The 16,636-nt window shown below is 40.9% G+C and overlaps 1 protein-coding gene across 2 annotated transcripts in view; it reads left to right on the top strand.

The window, feature by feature from the left end:
• The first annotated feature begins 9,222 nt into the window (after positions 1 to 9,222).
• The window catches only part of LOC109628289 (roundabout homolog 2-like), an 87,686-nt gene continuing 80,272 nt past the window's right edge, over positions 9,223 to 16,636 (top strand). For both annotated transcript variants that reach the window (XM_069510045.1, XM_069510044.1), the window contains exons 1-2: positions 9,223 to 9,797; positions 14,082 to 14,408. In XM_069510045.1, the coding sequence (XP_069366146.1) occupies positions 9,743 to 9,797; positions 14,082 to 14,408 (382 nt within the window). In that variant the 5' untranslated portion in view covers positions 9,223 to 9,742. The remainder of the gene's footprint in view (positions 9,798 to 14,081; positions 14,409 to 16,636) is intronic.

The following is a 16,636-nucleotide window of genomic DNA, read 5'->3' as shown; positions in this document are numbered from 1 at the left end:
AATGTATTTTCTTCACATAAATTGAAAATGCATGTGACAAAGCCCTCCACAAAAATATGATCAGACCATCTACTATAGAGGACTGTTCAACATGTTGCTAGGGGGAACCAGTGACGCAGGTATTAGGTTTCTGGCATGTATTGTTCTTGAGTTATTATGTTCTCAAAACTGTTGCCACACAGACAGATGCCACAGTGATGAATTAAGTCCCTTACCTATTCCAGTGGAATGAGACACAATGTGTAGCAGCCATTTCTTACTTTATTACTACACAACGGTGGCATTTTTACAGATAGTCAAGCAGAACCAAACAACCCCCTATACCCAACCACCAGCTGTTTACTACACCAACAAGACAAATATGAACTAGGCCAGAACAGACCTTTTTTATGACAGTAGCAGCAGCAGTGGTATAAATCTCTCATAAATCTGTGGCCTATCGTGTCTCATGATAATGTGCTGCCTGTCTTTCCTTAGCTGAAAATCTCTCTCACTGCAGTGAGGGGTTTAGCGATCCACCGCAATCTTGCTGCACTCTGTCTTGACATCTTCACCCATGAGCTCCTACGCTACACGAGCATTTCAAGAGAATTGGGGGGGGTCCAGGCATAAGGAACCTGGTGTGCCCCATATCAAACAAAAATGAACCCCTGTGCTGGCGACAACCTGTGGCTGGTGGCATTATGTTTTCAGTCTGTCCATCCCATTCTTGAGAACACGATATCTCAGGAACACCTTGAGGGAATATTTTTGGTACAAACATTCAGTTTGACCCATGGATCAACTCATTAGGTTTTGGTAATCACAGATCAAGGTTGCCATTACCTCACAAAACACTACATTTGCCTCATGAACATGTTTTTTTTAAGAATGCCTTGAGAGAGACTTTTGGCACAAATCACTTAAACTTATTGATTAACTGAATGGTTTTGGGTGATCAAAGATCAAGGCCATGGTGGCCTCACAAAACATGATTTTGCCCATCCTTCAAATTATGACCATTTGTCACTTCCAGTTGTCAAAGGTCACGATGACCTAATTTGAGTCTGGAAAGAAAATGTATGTAGACTGAAACTGCCATGATTGGTAGAGCCCCTGGCTGAAGAAGTGTCAGTATGGAGGAGAAATAATTCAATATAATATCTGTGTCAACATTTTCCATTAACTGACAATGACACAAGGCACTGATGATGCAGAATCCTGTATTTGTCTGCCTCAGTGTTATTTACCCTTTCTGGCTTATTGCCCTGACCACGGTTACACAGAGAATAATTTGTCTTCTCCTACAAGGCCAAAGTTGTCACACTGTAGGTACTTCGCACAGGTCTTGAGGAGTTGGGTGCATTCATATATTTAATGAAAAGGCAAAACTGTCAACCCTTGCTGTGTGAAATTATGTTTCTATACAACTAAACTGCTTCACAAAATATTTTTTACAGGAAATGTAACTAGATTATTGTCAGCAGGAGGCTGTGGTGGGTAGCAGGTGCACAGTTGCACGACTGTCACACCAGAGACCAGGGGTCACATTCCCCAGTCCTGCCTGGGGTTAGATTTAGGCAACGGAAGCACTTTGGTTAAGGGGAGATTGTGGTTTTGGTCAAATGTAAATGAACATCATTTTTCTTTATTAAACCAGACTTCACAATTCCAAAAACCAAAATGCTCACACACTGCTCATGTGCCCGGGGGTCTGCAATCTCTAGGTTCTTATCCATCCTGAGCTAATAAATCTAGCCTAGTTTAATTAGGCGTGAACACTTCCTCATAATTTTAACAAAATAGTCATGTGACACGTGCAGATGGAAGACAATAAATAGATGCATTATTACATCTATACAACAAGAATGTTTATGATAATTGTTCCATTCATAACTATATATAGATTAAATACCTAACGTATAGTATCATCCAATTCTTTAAATGGAACAATAGTAAATATTCCAAAACAAAAGGAAATAACATGGCATCAGATCTGCAGACTGTCATTACATCTATCAATAGAACAATCATGATCAAATAAAGCAAATCTGAATGCTAAGAATTATCATGTGTATTGAAATAGAATTAAAATTGCCATCAGAGATTAATGCTCTCTTTGAGGTTATTCCGCCTTTTTTTTTTTTTGTCCGTTTTAAACCAGAGAGCCACCACTGTTTTAGAAACAACTAACAAGATTAAGAGGTGAGTGCCACATGACTCTCTCACCCATGACTACCGCTTTGAGACCCAGAGAGAGGCCATTTCTATGGAAATGCAATGTTTACACGCATGGGAGAAGTCTATTATCTGCCATTTTGAAAATGTTAAGAGCACAGTTCTTCCTGGGGTTTCTCCCTCATATTGCTCACAGCATTTTCATCCTTGTTTTCTTTTTCTATTTTCTCTTCCGTGCTCTTCCAGAAGAAAAACAAATGGTGTAAATGTCCTTCCGCCTGATTAAGCACAAACCCTTTTCTTTCCCTCTCCACATCTATATCACTAGAGCAATATCTCATAACCCCCCCCCACCCCCACAAAGTACCTCTTCCAGAAGCTGAATGGAGCCTTCACCTTGAAAGCCTTCAAATGGAGTCGGTGGGATTGGGCCCTTCTCTCTCCACTCTGGCAAGGTGTGTCAGGAGTTCAACGGTGTTTTGTGGAGCGTGAAGGTACACAGAAGAAGCACTGTGTTGACGCGAGAGAATAAAGTGATAGCAATGCTTTGGCAGCACCACTCATCGCCAGAAGAGAGAACTCCATCTCTTGAAGATACATCTTGTGATGTGATTTTAAGAGTCCTTTGAATGTTACTTCAAAAGTGTCTCAAGAGGTATGGAACCATTTGAGATTTGAAGAACCGTTTTGAAAACAACAGTAGCACAAGAGCTCAAAATAGCCCACATGGTAGAGACAATTGTTAACATGACTATATATATATCTTTTTTTCCAAATGATCTTCCTTTGCATTGGCAGAATTTCTATCATGGTTGTTGTTTTGAAGTGTGCAGGGATTATGATAGTGTCCACCTCCTGCAGGGTTCAGAGGTTAGTTCCTGCCTTCACAAACTCAAAGAGACAAGGGGCAACCGGTCAGGTCAATGAGCGATGAACTCTGTCCCTAAACAGGTGGTGTGTCACGCAGAAAGCTCTCTACACATGTGGTAGTTGACATAGCCCATTTTAAACTGTAGGTATTGGAAACAAATACCACAGCCTTCTATGTGCACTGTGGTGGAAACTAACATTTGTAACTGTCATCTCCAGCAGCAACCAAAAACGCCTGGCTAACTAGGCTCAACAAGACATGTTTTAAGTTTGTGTTTTCAAAAAGCATTGTTAGACTGTGTAGTGTTTAATCACTTTGATCAGTTTTTACAAATCAAGCAAATCGGATGCAAATTTTAGAGGAGAACTTTTGGGCTTTTTTAGTTTTTCCCTTTCCACTTATGTGTTATAGGTTTTTTTGTTGTCTGCAAAGTTAAAAACCCAAAAGTCTGCTATAAAGGAAGATCCGATCCCCCACAGAAAATGATACTGTGAAGCTCCTGAAACCTCCTCCCAGTCGTCCTGACGCCATCATGATTTCATGTGACATCACAATGACCTACATTTGCATAATCCACGCCCAGCTGCCAGGTTAAGTGAGAGTGGAGGCTTACGCCTCATAAACACACTGATAGCAGAGTGACAACAGAGTGGGTCAGCTGGCCAATCAGAGCAGACAAAGCTTTATGGGGGGGGGGGGAAATCAAACATTTCAGACAAAAAATACATGTATAATCTATATGTCAATGAAGCAGCCCATTGGTGTGTGACATAAATATCTTCTGAACCAGAGGACCCGCAACTGGAATGTGGTTAACTTATGTAACTATTATGCTTGAAAGGATTTCACTAGTTTACCATTTGACCATCAATTTTCATGACTTGGTGCAACAGTCCACTCAAGGGTGTTGTGTTTGCACTGTTCAAGCGAGGACTAATATCCACAGCCAGCTTGCAGTTACTGACTACCTCATGCCGTATTCGTAAGGAAGCACGGATCACATTTCCCTTCCAGTCATCAAACCACACCCACACATCATCCTAATTTTTTGTGGAACTCAGCCAATCTGAACAATAGGGAAAACGAGCAAGGCGGAGACTAACCGCAGCTTACTGCTGCCGATTAGTCATTAAATGCAACATCACATGAAATTATAACGGATGTTAATTTACGCTCTCTACCATTCAATTTAATGTGTCATCTGGAGCAATTTGAGAGCCGGAATGACTCAGACAAAATGATGAGCTGAAACCAGCAGCATAAGGCCCTGTATCTCAGTAAGACCAGTAACACTCTCAATCATCCAGTAACTAGTTTTAATGTTGATGTGATTTTTTTTTTGCATAGTGGAGCTTTAGCCCATAATAGAATAAGATATAGATACTTTTCTTTTCCCTGTTTGTTCAAGAAAGATATTGGAGTACAGTAAGAGTGGTGTCAAAAATACACAGAATGTATTTGAATGTGTTAAACTGTGTGTTATAACATGCATGGTTGACTAGCAAGGTAAAAGAGACACCATCTACTAGTCTGTTACCTTAAATAATATTGTAAGTTAACTAAGCAGAGTGCTACCAGCTTGACATTGACCTCCAGAATAGATTGAACTGAATATCTCTCAGTAGAGCACACACCTACACCTACCAGGTCCAACCACATAAAATCACTAGATCAGTGTTTTTATCTGGATCTGAATCAGGAAATGTTCACCTAGAAATAGGTGAAAATGTTGAAAAACATCTTGCAGTGTCAAAGAGAGTAAAAAACTCCTGGATCTGTCTCCTCATCTGCAATTTGATAGTGCACACGAGACTGTGCACCACACCGTTCAGACAATGTGTGTGAATGGTGTGTGACAGAAAAAGCTCAGTATATAGAACCGCTGTCCAAATTTAGATTACGAAAGATTACAGAAGCACTATATAAATACAGTCAATACCATGTACATTATTAGCTCTGGAAATTAAGTGTCTGAATAAAACAATGATATGGTTGTTTTAGTTAAAGTGCTGTGTAACACTTGCATTCCTGTGTTTTTTTTATATACTTTGAAGATACTCAGATCACTGGTCTGAGTTCCAAGGCTGTGTTTCAGTGGACTGAGCACCCTAAGCTGTTAGACTGAGGCTTGTCACTTGTGTGCAGGTCTGGGCTTTGTCGTCAGGACACATGTCTACTCCGTCTACTCTCACTGAGGCTGAGCAGGCCTGGTGTTGAACACACTGTCACACGCACCATCTGTTACCTCCAACACTCCTGGCTTGGACAAACACGGTTATGAGTAGGTAATGGTGCGGACAAAACTTGTGACCTTGACACTGTCTCCTATGTGTGATCAACAGAGAGAGAGAGGCAGAGAGAGAGGTAGATTGATGAGAGTCAGTAGCCCTTTTGATTTTGGTCTGTGTGAAAAAGGCTACAGAAGCCCACGTTGCCTGGAAACATGTCCATCTCTCTGTCAGTGTGTTTGTGTGATGAGAGATGGAGTCTTTCACTGCCTCACTTATCTTATTCAGCATCAAAGATTAACATCAAATCACCTCACTCAATAAATGCACATTCTTTTTTCCCGACCTTATGCTATAGACATCAAATGCCGTAATGCAATCACTTTTCCTACATGCCGTTTTCTCCTGTCTCTTTATTTTAATGACATTTCTCATCTCAGCCTTGAAGCACATTTCCTATTTTTATTGTAATTTATATTCAGAGGGTCTCATCCAAAAGTGAGATGACACTAATTTCTGTATGTTATTTATTTAGAGTATTGTAATTTGGAAAAACATATTTACCATATTGATTCGGTACATCAAAGTCTACTATTTTAAGGCATGAAAGCATCTTATATGTTTTATTCATTTCCAACATTTTACTTATTAAATAATATTTGGGATTTTGCGACTATATGTGTTTAGCACTTTATTTCATTTTATCGACCCCTCAGAGCACTTTAGATGACATTCACACACATATACATACAGTGCTTCTACACACATTTGTTTGCCAGTCATCATTCGTCAGGAGCAATTTAGTGGGTTCAGCATCTTGCCAAAGGAAACTTTTGCATGTGGATTGTAGAGCCAGGGATTGAACTGCTGACCTAATGGTTAGTGGATGCCCCGCTCTTAGCTCCTGACCCACAGCTGCCCCATGAGTGAGCCATTAAGAGGGTTGTTCTCTGATAACAATGATAACAAAAAGAGTAAGACATAATATAATATGGTGTATAAAATAGATATTCATATATTATACATAATATGGTGAATCAAACAGGAAGCATCATCTCAGCTCCACAGCATTAGGATACTGGGCATATTGTAAACTGGATGTATGGTTAATGGATACTGACTTGTAAACATTAAACAATGAGCCACAATATCTTTGTAATCTTATGGAAGAGTGTGGTATAAATCAGAATAAAACCTATTCAATTTTCTTACATATCTGGATCACGGGTCAGTTCCAGGAATTTCTTTATTTTTAACATCGCAAGAAAGCACTTTTTTCAATATTTCTCAGAGAATATTTCATAAATATTGATGAAAAAAAAGCAGATTTTAAAATGTATGAATGTGTGGAATTGGTGCCGATCTAAATAAATATCAATTTCTAGTGAATTTAAATGTGGTTTCATAAGGGGACTGTTGGGTCTTGACGGAGATATGCGCTCTACCGAATGCTATTCAGGGTGAATATGTAGAATAAATCCCAACATCTGCAACATTTCAGTGGTTTCAGTATAGCATGTGTTTCAGTGGTTTCAGTATAGCATGTGTTTCATTACACTCATTATACATAAAGAGTAATGCTCATATACTCTGTTAGCCTTCATGACTATATGATTCTAAATTGTCACAGTGTCACTAATCCTTGGTTACACAGTATTGACATTACTATTTACACAATTTCCTATTGCTCCAGATTCTCTGTGGGATTACACGTGAGACGATATTAAAACCAACACGTCTTTTACTCTGAATTCTAATGAGAAACAGCAGTCAAGTCATTTGCTACAATTAGCTGTAACCATGTTCTTGAAGGTTCCTTCTCACATCATTAAGTTCACCTTGATAGATTTTGAAAGGTTATTAATTTCTTGAAAAGCAAATTCATCATCTCCTCCTTGTACTTGCTTTGAAAGAAGAGAAGTGTTATGGGCTTATGGTCACATTGTAAAATCTGAGAGACATTCATTAGTGACGAGTTGTTTAAATGCGTCACTGCATTGTGTTGTCCCTGGAATGGAAATAAAGTGGTATTTTTTTTTACACCTGAAATGCCACTTGACTATCCCGGCTCTTCAGTTTTGTTAAAAGCGTGTACTATTGAGGCGTCACCTAAAAGTTATTGAGAGGAAAGTGACCCCTGTGTCGCCACAAACTGAGCTGCTGCCGTGAGAACAACGTGACAGGAAAATTCGACTGAAAACAACATCCTCTGATGGATGAGCTCTATTCAATCCAAATGATTGCGCTCACTTTACACCCTCTTCATATGGACTGAATTTAACCATCGTCCACAATTATCATTCGATCCACTGCTTTGAACACGGAGCCAAAAATGGTTTAATTTCCCCCTCTCTGGATCAATAGCACCTGATACAGCCCGTCTCATTCTAATCTCACTGCGAGACACCGCATTTATAATGCTATTGACAATATTTAGCAGTATTGACAAAAAGGTGGGAAAAGCACCTCGGGTGGTGGGCGGGACTAGAGTGTAATTTCTTTACATCTGTCCACCTTTGTGATAGCTTTTTCAACCATGAACTTGAAAATGAAAATGCTAGTCGACAACAATTGATGGCTTGGTTTAAATGGATTTACTCAACACCCCCAATGTGTTTTTTTTAGCAGGATGGTGTATCCTTAAAACATAAGGGTTAAAAGTAAAAAAATAATAACAACACAGAGAGGATCCATCAACTCTTTGAGAGCAGATGTGCAAGACAGAGGACGGATGGTTGATTGTTGGACAAACAAAATGGCTCCAGTATTGACTACAGGAGCATCGGCTTCTGAGGACTTGGGTGGCTGTGGAACACTAGAGCAGGTTGTCCACTAGACACCAGGTTGGCGGTTCGATCCCAGCCTCTCCAATTCTGTATGATTACTGCTACATCTAAGTAGCTAAGGCTGTATGACTACATCCACATTACTAAGTTTTTTCATCCTTTTCACAGTGTGCCTTATGACTGCACACTGTGTTATACTGTATAATATGTTTTGAGTACTTAATATGTTTTATCTACTTATATTTTAACGGCTGGGACAATAGAGAAACAGCATTTCAATCCTGTCTATGTCCCATGTGGAAAAATTGACAATAAGGTTGACTTTGACTTTTCATTTGAAAAACTAAACTCTACTGCCCATACACCTGACGGCCACACTATCCAGATCCACTTAAAAAAACCGAGACGTTTGAAAATGCTGCTAACCCGGTTTGAGTTGTAAACTTCAGGACTGGATGGAAAGAAACAGAGATGTTGAGGAAACAATGACAATCAACACTTACAACCACTTGCTGATTGGGTCTTTTTGTCACATTGTATTCTTCACTGATTCGTCAGGCTCCTCACATGTCCCTCCAATTTCAAACTAAAACCTGGATGTAAGTGTCCTTGGAAAAGATACTGAACCCCAAATTGTCTCTGATGGCTGTGTCATAAGTCACGCTGAAGATGCACACAGATCCACTATGTGGGTGATTGGCAAAACTGTACTGTAAAGCTTTTTGGGTGGACATCACGACGAGAGGAGGACTACATGGATACAGACCATATCAATACAGACAACAATACATGTTCTACCTTAAAAGAAAAACTGGTAAAAATGTACAGTGTCCTGATGCTGCATGTTCACTTCAGTACAAGAAGAGTTTTCTTGTTAAGCTAATTGCCATTCATTTGAATATAATGAATTAATCACTGTAAAAATAGAAGAACACCAAATGCAATGTTAAACATCTAATATGTCCTGTTAATATATAAAGAGTAACAAATAGTAAAGGAAAACCTGAACAACACAATGGCAAAAGCAGCAGAACGTGTTATTCAGTGATCCTGCTGCAAGGACTGTGTCTATAATGAAAACCATCTTCACCATCCAGTCACCATGAAAGTAGATTAAGATTTTTTAAAAAGCCTTCTCATATCTATTGTGTGTGTTAAATTCGCTGCTTAGTTTCTCCCAGGGCAGCGGAGGAGAGGAGAGGAGGGGCCGGGCTGCTGCGCCGCACCGTGCAGTCACTCTCACCTCTGACTGACTCAGTCCCATCCATCCCCGCGCCTCTTCATCCAACCCCACACTCTGTCCCGCGTCAGGATGGATGCGTTCCCCTGCGGTCCGAGCCGGTGAAAAAGTACGCGGAGAATGAGGCGGTCGGACGCGGGGACCGCAGCCAGTAACCGGGGTGTCTCTGTGCGTCGGTGATGTTTGTGACTGCAGGAATTTTACCCCCCCTCCCCGACGTGTCCGCGAGACCGACCGCTGCTTATACTGGTGCGCTCTTGGAGAGAGAGAGAGCAGGGACGGACATGTGGATGAGGATGGTTTCTTCCTTCAGCGGCTGATTTTGCTTCTTTTACTTCACTGACTGACTCTTCAGCCCATCGCAAAGTGATAACTGATTCATAGATCGTTTATTTAATCTTTTTTTTGCGCTTGAGAAGGGAATTCATGCGCCGATAGCTCACGGGGCCAATATGCCAGAATGGGTCCTCTACAGTATTTATTTCTCTGTGGACTTCTGTACGCCCAAACCCACGGTAAGTTCACGACTGCACCTACACGTTGTGACTGAAAGTGTTTCTTGCTTCACATTACGCATAAGAAAAGCTTGACTGGGCTGTGATCTGGAGCGTGTTGGACCCATGGCTGAAGCGCATCCAGACACCCAGTATGGTACCTCACACGATTTACACGATTTATTTTCCTCTTGAGTTCCTGCGTAAAAAGCCAATGCGCTGCATGAACCACAGTTGGTGGATTTAGTCTTGATACAAGACAGTATGCCTGTGATGGCATTTAGGTTGTTCATTTATTCATAAGGGCTGCTCTAATTGAGCACATTTGTTACGTGAGTAAAATGTTTGACAGCTTTTTAAATTGGCTGTATTTCTAAGGGAGCCTTTTGTGTGAGTTTGGAAATTGAGTCCAGGTTAACTTTTCTCAGCGTTTTCAAAAGAAATAGGGTCTTAATGACTATTCTTCATCAGTTGGACTCTTCAAAGTCATAAAGTGTTATAAAATCTATGTTTTATTTTTATGTGATGTGCTCGATTTCCATCTTGGGTCATATTCTGTGTAGTCAATAATGCTCGGATTGCTTATATGAGGGAGGTCCCACAGCTGAAATATGTCTAATGTGCCATACAGAATATGCTTACTCATATAGTCTGGAAATCTATCCTTGACTGCTTGTGTCTAGAGGTTACTCATACAATCCAGTGACCTACTGTACATATACACACACATCTGCACCTAAGAGGAAACATATCTTAAGATTCCTGACAGGAAGTGTCATCCTTATCATGAAGACGTCTGTGCTGGTTGGTCCCCCTGAAGCCTTTTAGGACATAAATCTGTGTCAGTGGGGTAAATGCAGTGCAGGTGTGACCAGCTCACAAAGTGGGTGTGGATATGGGTGGTTTCAGGACACTGGAATTACTTTGTGCAGCCAGTTTATTCAGTGGTGAACATCCACACTGTCTATGGAGCGGGGCAGTGCGTAGCTCTGGTTTTGTTGACATAGGGTCAGAGAGAGTTGAGTTGGGTTGATTGAACTCTTAGGTAATTTCTGAGGCAGTGCATTGTGTTGACTACTTCATTTTACATGCATTCGGGCTTTATTCATTTCAAGACTTGCATTGGTTTTGTGTCACATTAATAATTCACAACAAAGTGAAATAATACGATCAAACTTCCTTGAGATGGACGTACAGGGTTTCCATGTTGATGTTTTATTTGACTCTGCATTAGGTAATGTTGATGATAGGATTGCACAGGCTATGTACAATAGCTTTTATGAGGCACTGATCATTGTAAGCTGCTTTCAGACATCCACTGAACTCCATATATTCCCCAGAATTTATCCAGAGCTGCTATATGTAAGGAGGCAAATGTCCGAGTCAGTTGCTGTGGACATTCCCTGGGGTTTATCCTGTCATCCCCCTGGTAAAAACTTTGGATAATTTCCAAACAGGCCCATGTGCGAATACAGCAGGATATTATCCTGAGGATTCACCGCGAGCAAGTGGGCGAGTTAATGTTAGTACTAACACGCGACAGAAAAAAAAAAAACACCAAAGAGAATACAAATACCTCAGGATAAAAAAGAGAGGCCATACACATAGAAGACGTCAACTTGGAAAAACAATGAGATTTGAGAGCTTTTGGTAATAAGAGCTAATACGGTGTTATTGTACTGCAATTAAAAACACATGATCTCCATCACAGAATAAATACGTTACATCCTGCCTCCTGCTAGCTGCGCCACTCCTCACCTGAATGCTCTGGAGATTTATGTGTTGTTGTGAAGGTGTCTGACCAGAGAATCTCCTGCAGTGTTCTGTAAAAGGCAGACTCCGGAGAAAGACCAGGCCTAATTGTGTGGACATTATCTGGAGTTCACATCTGACAACAACTTAACTGATTTCAAATTTGGTTCCAACATGGCATTGAAAACGTACTTTTAAATTACATAAAGAACCTGAAACACTCCCGCTCTTTATATTGAGTTTATCTCCAAACTTAGTGAACTTGAGCTCCAATGTTTGAGAGTGACTGCTTTTAGTTTATCTTGCTTTAAAGTCCTAACAAGTTCCTGACCTTGAGTTTCAGCTTCAGCACCACGGACAGCGCCCCATTAACAAAAAGGGTTTGGTGCTTGACAGCCTGAAGAAAACAAACACATCAGTCACATTTTGGCCAAAAAGTATGAAAATGTGCCAAGAAACATCATTTTAAAGCTCCAACCTAATTTATAACCGGAACACTTCAAATCAGTTGTTTATCTGGTGAGATCAACATTTAGATCTTCAAATTATTCTTTTTCTAGGGTCACAGGGCGCTGGAGCAAACTCAGGTTTTTCTGCTTCCTGCTAAAAGGGCTAAGAGACTGACAGGACCCTGCAGGACCCTGCAGGACCCTCTGACTGTGAGATGACAGACACTGATCTAATGTGCCGCCCGCAACTTTAAAACATCTCATTTAAATTCTGTTGTTTGACAGCATGGAACTCTACATTAGCACAGTGGGGACTGGGTAATGGGACTAACACTCACAAGTCATTATTTCTGGAAACTCTCTTTGTGTGTGTTATTGTGGATGCACACAAATGTTAATCACAGACATGTGTATGGTTTTATAAGTGTGTTAAAAACATAATGTATCACCATGGTTTGGTTTTGTCGGCGCCGGCTAATGGAATTCTTTTTGTCAACAAACCTCTTAACATTATAGACTGTCACATCAATTCTACTAACATTTGTAGCTTTAATCTGGTTCACACTTTGTCACCATCAGTGTCCAAAATTCAAGTTACCATCGTTTTTTTATGTTGATATCTTTGTCGCACGACAGTCCAAACAAAAAAGAAATCAGTTTTGGTGACTCAAACATTACACTTTGCAGTTGTTGGGTTGCACGCAACAAAGGAAGGAAGACCTTTTAACACAGATATTATAATGTGTTCATACACCATGAAACAGATGAGAGTCCTGATGCTGTCAGGTCTGTAAACAAACTGTGTGACACTACATCGGGGTCATTCCTCTGTGACATTTAGAAGTGGGATTTATGCAGCGGCGGGGCTGGATTGAGCTAAGGTGTTCACATGGCCAAATACATGGAAAGAATGAGCAGAGCGGCAGCTGTTAACTGGGCTGCGGTAACACAGATTATGACATTATTCTCATCTGGATAGGCAGGATTAGACACTGGCATGACATTTGCTGAGGACTGACTATCAAATATAATTCGAAATATTATTCACATTGATGTAATGCAGCCTTTAAAGGGGAAAGGGAATTTTAAATGTGCATATTCACAGTAATACAGTTTCGCAGTTGCTGTTACACACCCAGTGAAACAACATGTTTGATGATGTCAGTGTTTGATGAAAGGTGTTAATGAAAAAGCTAATGAGATGTAATAACTCCTCAGCTCCTGTCTGTGAAAGTAAATATAGGAGCTTTAGTGTGGTATCATTTCTGTCAGGAAGAAGCTGAGACTAATCAGGAACTGTGATTGAATTTATACAGATTTTATACATTTCATTCTACCAGTCACATTCACAAATCTGTAGGGTTTTTCGTTTGAAAAGTGGTAGGAAATAAAATATTAGTGTTTCATATTTTCAGAAAAATGGCAATAGTTTTGTCTGTCATCTTATTTTAGTCAACAGTGGAATGAAAATAACAATTTCGTTCTTTTTATTATTTTATGTATCTACTTACTCCAAGAGTCTGTCATGTTGCTCCCATATCTTGAGAACCCCTCATCTAATCTGCTTCACACTTGTCATGTTTATTCTTAAGGAGGTGCAGAGTTGAATTTGGTGTGATTTAGACATGTGATACAGTCAATATTAAAAAACTCTGAATCAACAGACGACCATGGCTCTATAGCAGCGGTGGCTGGGACACATGAGCATAGGTGACGTTGTTGTTCACAACAACCTATTTTTTTAGTGTGTGGATCTGTGTGATGATCTGATCTTGACTTAACTTCCAATAAACAGATGAACAGCTCTTTGTGCAGCAGCTGTGGTGCAGCTTCAGGGTTCTGTCGAGCAGCAGCGGTGGTGCAGCAGCAGGTTTTCACTCGCCACAGCTCAATTACTGTAGGTCACTTTAACAGTTTCAGAAAGAAAACTGCAACAAGAGTCACCACAGGCCAAACAAACAAGCTCTATAGTTTTGTTTATAGTAACACTGCTTTGTTGCTCATGCTCACAAAATGGTAAAATTTGTTCATCCCAAACCTACTGTGCTACTATATACTATGACTGTCTCTGACATTAGTTTTTACTCTCTTGTTCCTCCCCTAGGGTCTCGTCTTCGCCAGGAAGACTTCCCTCCTCGCATTGTGGAGCACCCTTCTGACCTTATTGTGTCCAAAGGGGAACCAGCCACTCTCAACTGCAAGGCTGAAGGCCGTCCAACCCCCACGGTGGAATGGCACAAAGATGGGGAGCGCGTCGAGACAGACCGTGACAACCCCCGATCGCACCGCATGCTGCTGCCCAGTGGGTCCCTCTTCTTCCTGCGCATCGTCCATGGACGGCGGAGCAAACCCGATGACGGCAGCTACGTGTGCGTGGCCCGAAACTATCTGGGGGAGGCCGTAAGCCGCAACGCTTCCCTGGAAGTAGCACGTGAGTCTCTTTTTTTCTTTGTTATCATGTTCCTCCAGGTTCCTCGAGTCAAATGAATCTCAATTTTGCATGACAGTGGAATGGGACAATTGCTGTGCAGAAATATGAAATTGTGTTAATGTCGCATTTGAAAAAGGTAGAGTTTAGAGTTTAGTCATGACGTTTTGGGGTTGGTATGCTAAGGGATACATATAAAAGACGTCATCTGTTATAATACATGCAGCATCACCTATCCACTGAACCTACAAGTGTTTGTATGTGTCAGTGCTTAGCAGTGTGCATGGCATATGTGTGCGAATATGTTTTCAGACTGCTAGTGAGACCTGTTTGGATGACCTGTTTGAGTAATGTATGGGCAGAGCTGTGAACTGCTCCAGGGAGGGAGAGAGAGAGAAAAAAAGAGGGGCATGATTTTAACCCAGCAGACTCTCTCTCACTGTTTGGATTTGGAAGGATGCAGCCGAGTCCCAGCCAGTTCTCTCCCTGTGTGGGAGAGAGGCGCTCTGGGCTATTCACATTTCCATTATGTGCTAAACTGAGCTGATTTCTTGCCATGAACAAGATGCACACACGCTCGGACGCACACGCAGATATACATGCATGCACACACAAACACCCACACTGTCTCCCCTGCGCACTGGCTCTCACTCTTGCACAGATGTGAAACACAAACAGGGAAAGAGAAAACTCCAGGCCAAGAGTTTATTATAATGTGATTTTAGATTTGCAAAATATTTACCTAAAAATAAGCCTGCTTGAGAAATATCGCACCTAATATCTTGACTCTGATGTACTTTAAACTGTAATTTGTTTTTTTACAGAAACTGGAAGAGACTCCTCTGATATAATTATGTTTTTTATGGTGCCCTATTGTAACTTGTGAGGCTTTACTTTTGGAAATAATGGAACAGAAAGGGGGAGGAAAAAGCTGAGATAAGAGCCTTGAACCTAATAGCAACTCAGTCGAGACATTATCTGAGATCTTTGTCGTTTTGTGCACCACATCCTGTCTTTGTCTTATTGCCTTTTCCACATTAGACACTTGTATTTCTCAAATCAATAGTGGTGAATTGTCCTGGAAATACTAATGCTTAAGGAGATGCAGGGTACTTCAGACGACATACAAACCTGCTCTTAGAAAAGTAATGTGTGTGTGTGTGTGTTGTATTACAGCATATAACACAGCTTTTAAAATGAGACATGGTGGTGCTTGATATTCAGTTGATTATTATCTGGTGCCACAGCCTCTCCTACAGTATTCCTCTAATCAGAATGTACTGTGCACCATACATTTACATTGCGCATCTGGAGCCGCACAGTCACGTTTGAAGATGGAAAACAGCTCGTAGGGAAAACAGAGACCCAAAACTGTCGTGGTGGCGTCAGGAGACGAATGTTATAGCTGCTTCGCTGATTCCATTGAGTGAATAGAGGCCGAGTTTTACGAACACAATGACTGTCAGAGTGATTTTTCTGGGGATTTTTGTGCTTCTTCTCAAAATACAATAAAGCTCATTTGTATTTTGCAGCTCTAGCCACCGTTCTGAATTCATTTTCTGAGTTAATTGTCGCACTCATTGTCAGAGTAGGAGCTGCAATTACTGCAAGGAATAATTTTTCTTCTTCTCTATTGTTGGAAGGGATGTAAGGCTACCTACGTATCAGGAAAATAAACAACACCATATATTGTTGCCCTGAGGAACTGGTGTTTGCACAACGGGGTGCACTTAGTACTTCAATATGTCTTTGTATTCCTTTTTCTGCTATGACCATGCAGACTAACCACAGGACCTAAGCATCCCTATTTTCAGTGGATTTTGAATTCAATGTAGCTGTAAACTTTGCCGATCTTAAGCATAATGACTGTGTAGGCTTTGTAGTTTTGTTTCTTTGTTTATGTTTTTCTAACCCCCATGTATTGATTAATCATTGCTGACTAGCTATGAAGCTACTTCAGTGTTTATCATCTCTGCGAGTTCAAATAACGCACACTAACCTGTTTCGTTCCATGTTTTTCCCTTTCACAGTGTCAATAGTTTGTTTTCTTCCTGACTGTATGACCAAGGCAGCCTCTGTAATTCAGAATATTACGGCTACAGGCATGCATAATCGCATGACTCCTTCGGGGGGGGCTGCAGGATCCTGCCAGTATTGCTGCAGCCAAAGTTGTCATGCAATGCTGCGGGTGGGAGCGAGCGGGTAGATGAGAGTGCTGTGGGGAGGCTCTG

Source organism: Paralichthys olivaceus, chromosome 15 (assembly GCF_024713975.1).
Source record: "Paralichthys olivaceus isolate ysfri-2021 chromosome 15, ASM2471397v2, whole genome shotgun sequence".
NCBI classification, from domain to species: domain Eukaryota; kingdom Metazoa; phylum Chordata; class Actinopteri; order Pleuronectiformes; family Paralichthyidae; genus Paralichthys; species Paralichthys olivaceus.
This window is presented reverse-complemented; position numbering and strand designations above follow the sequence as displayed.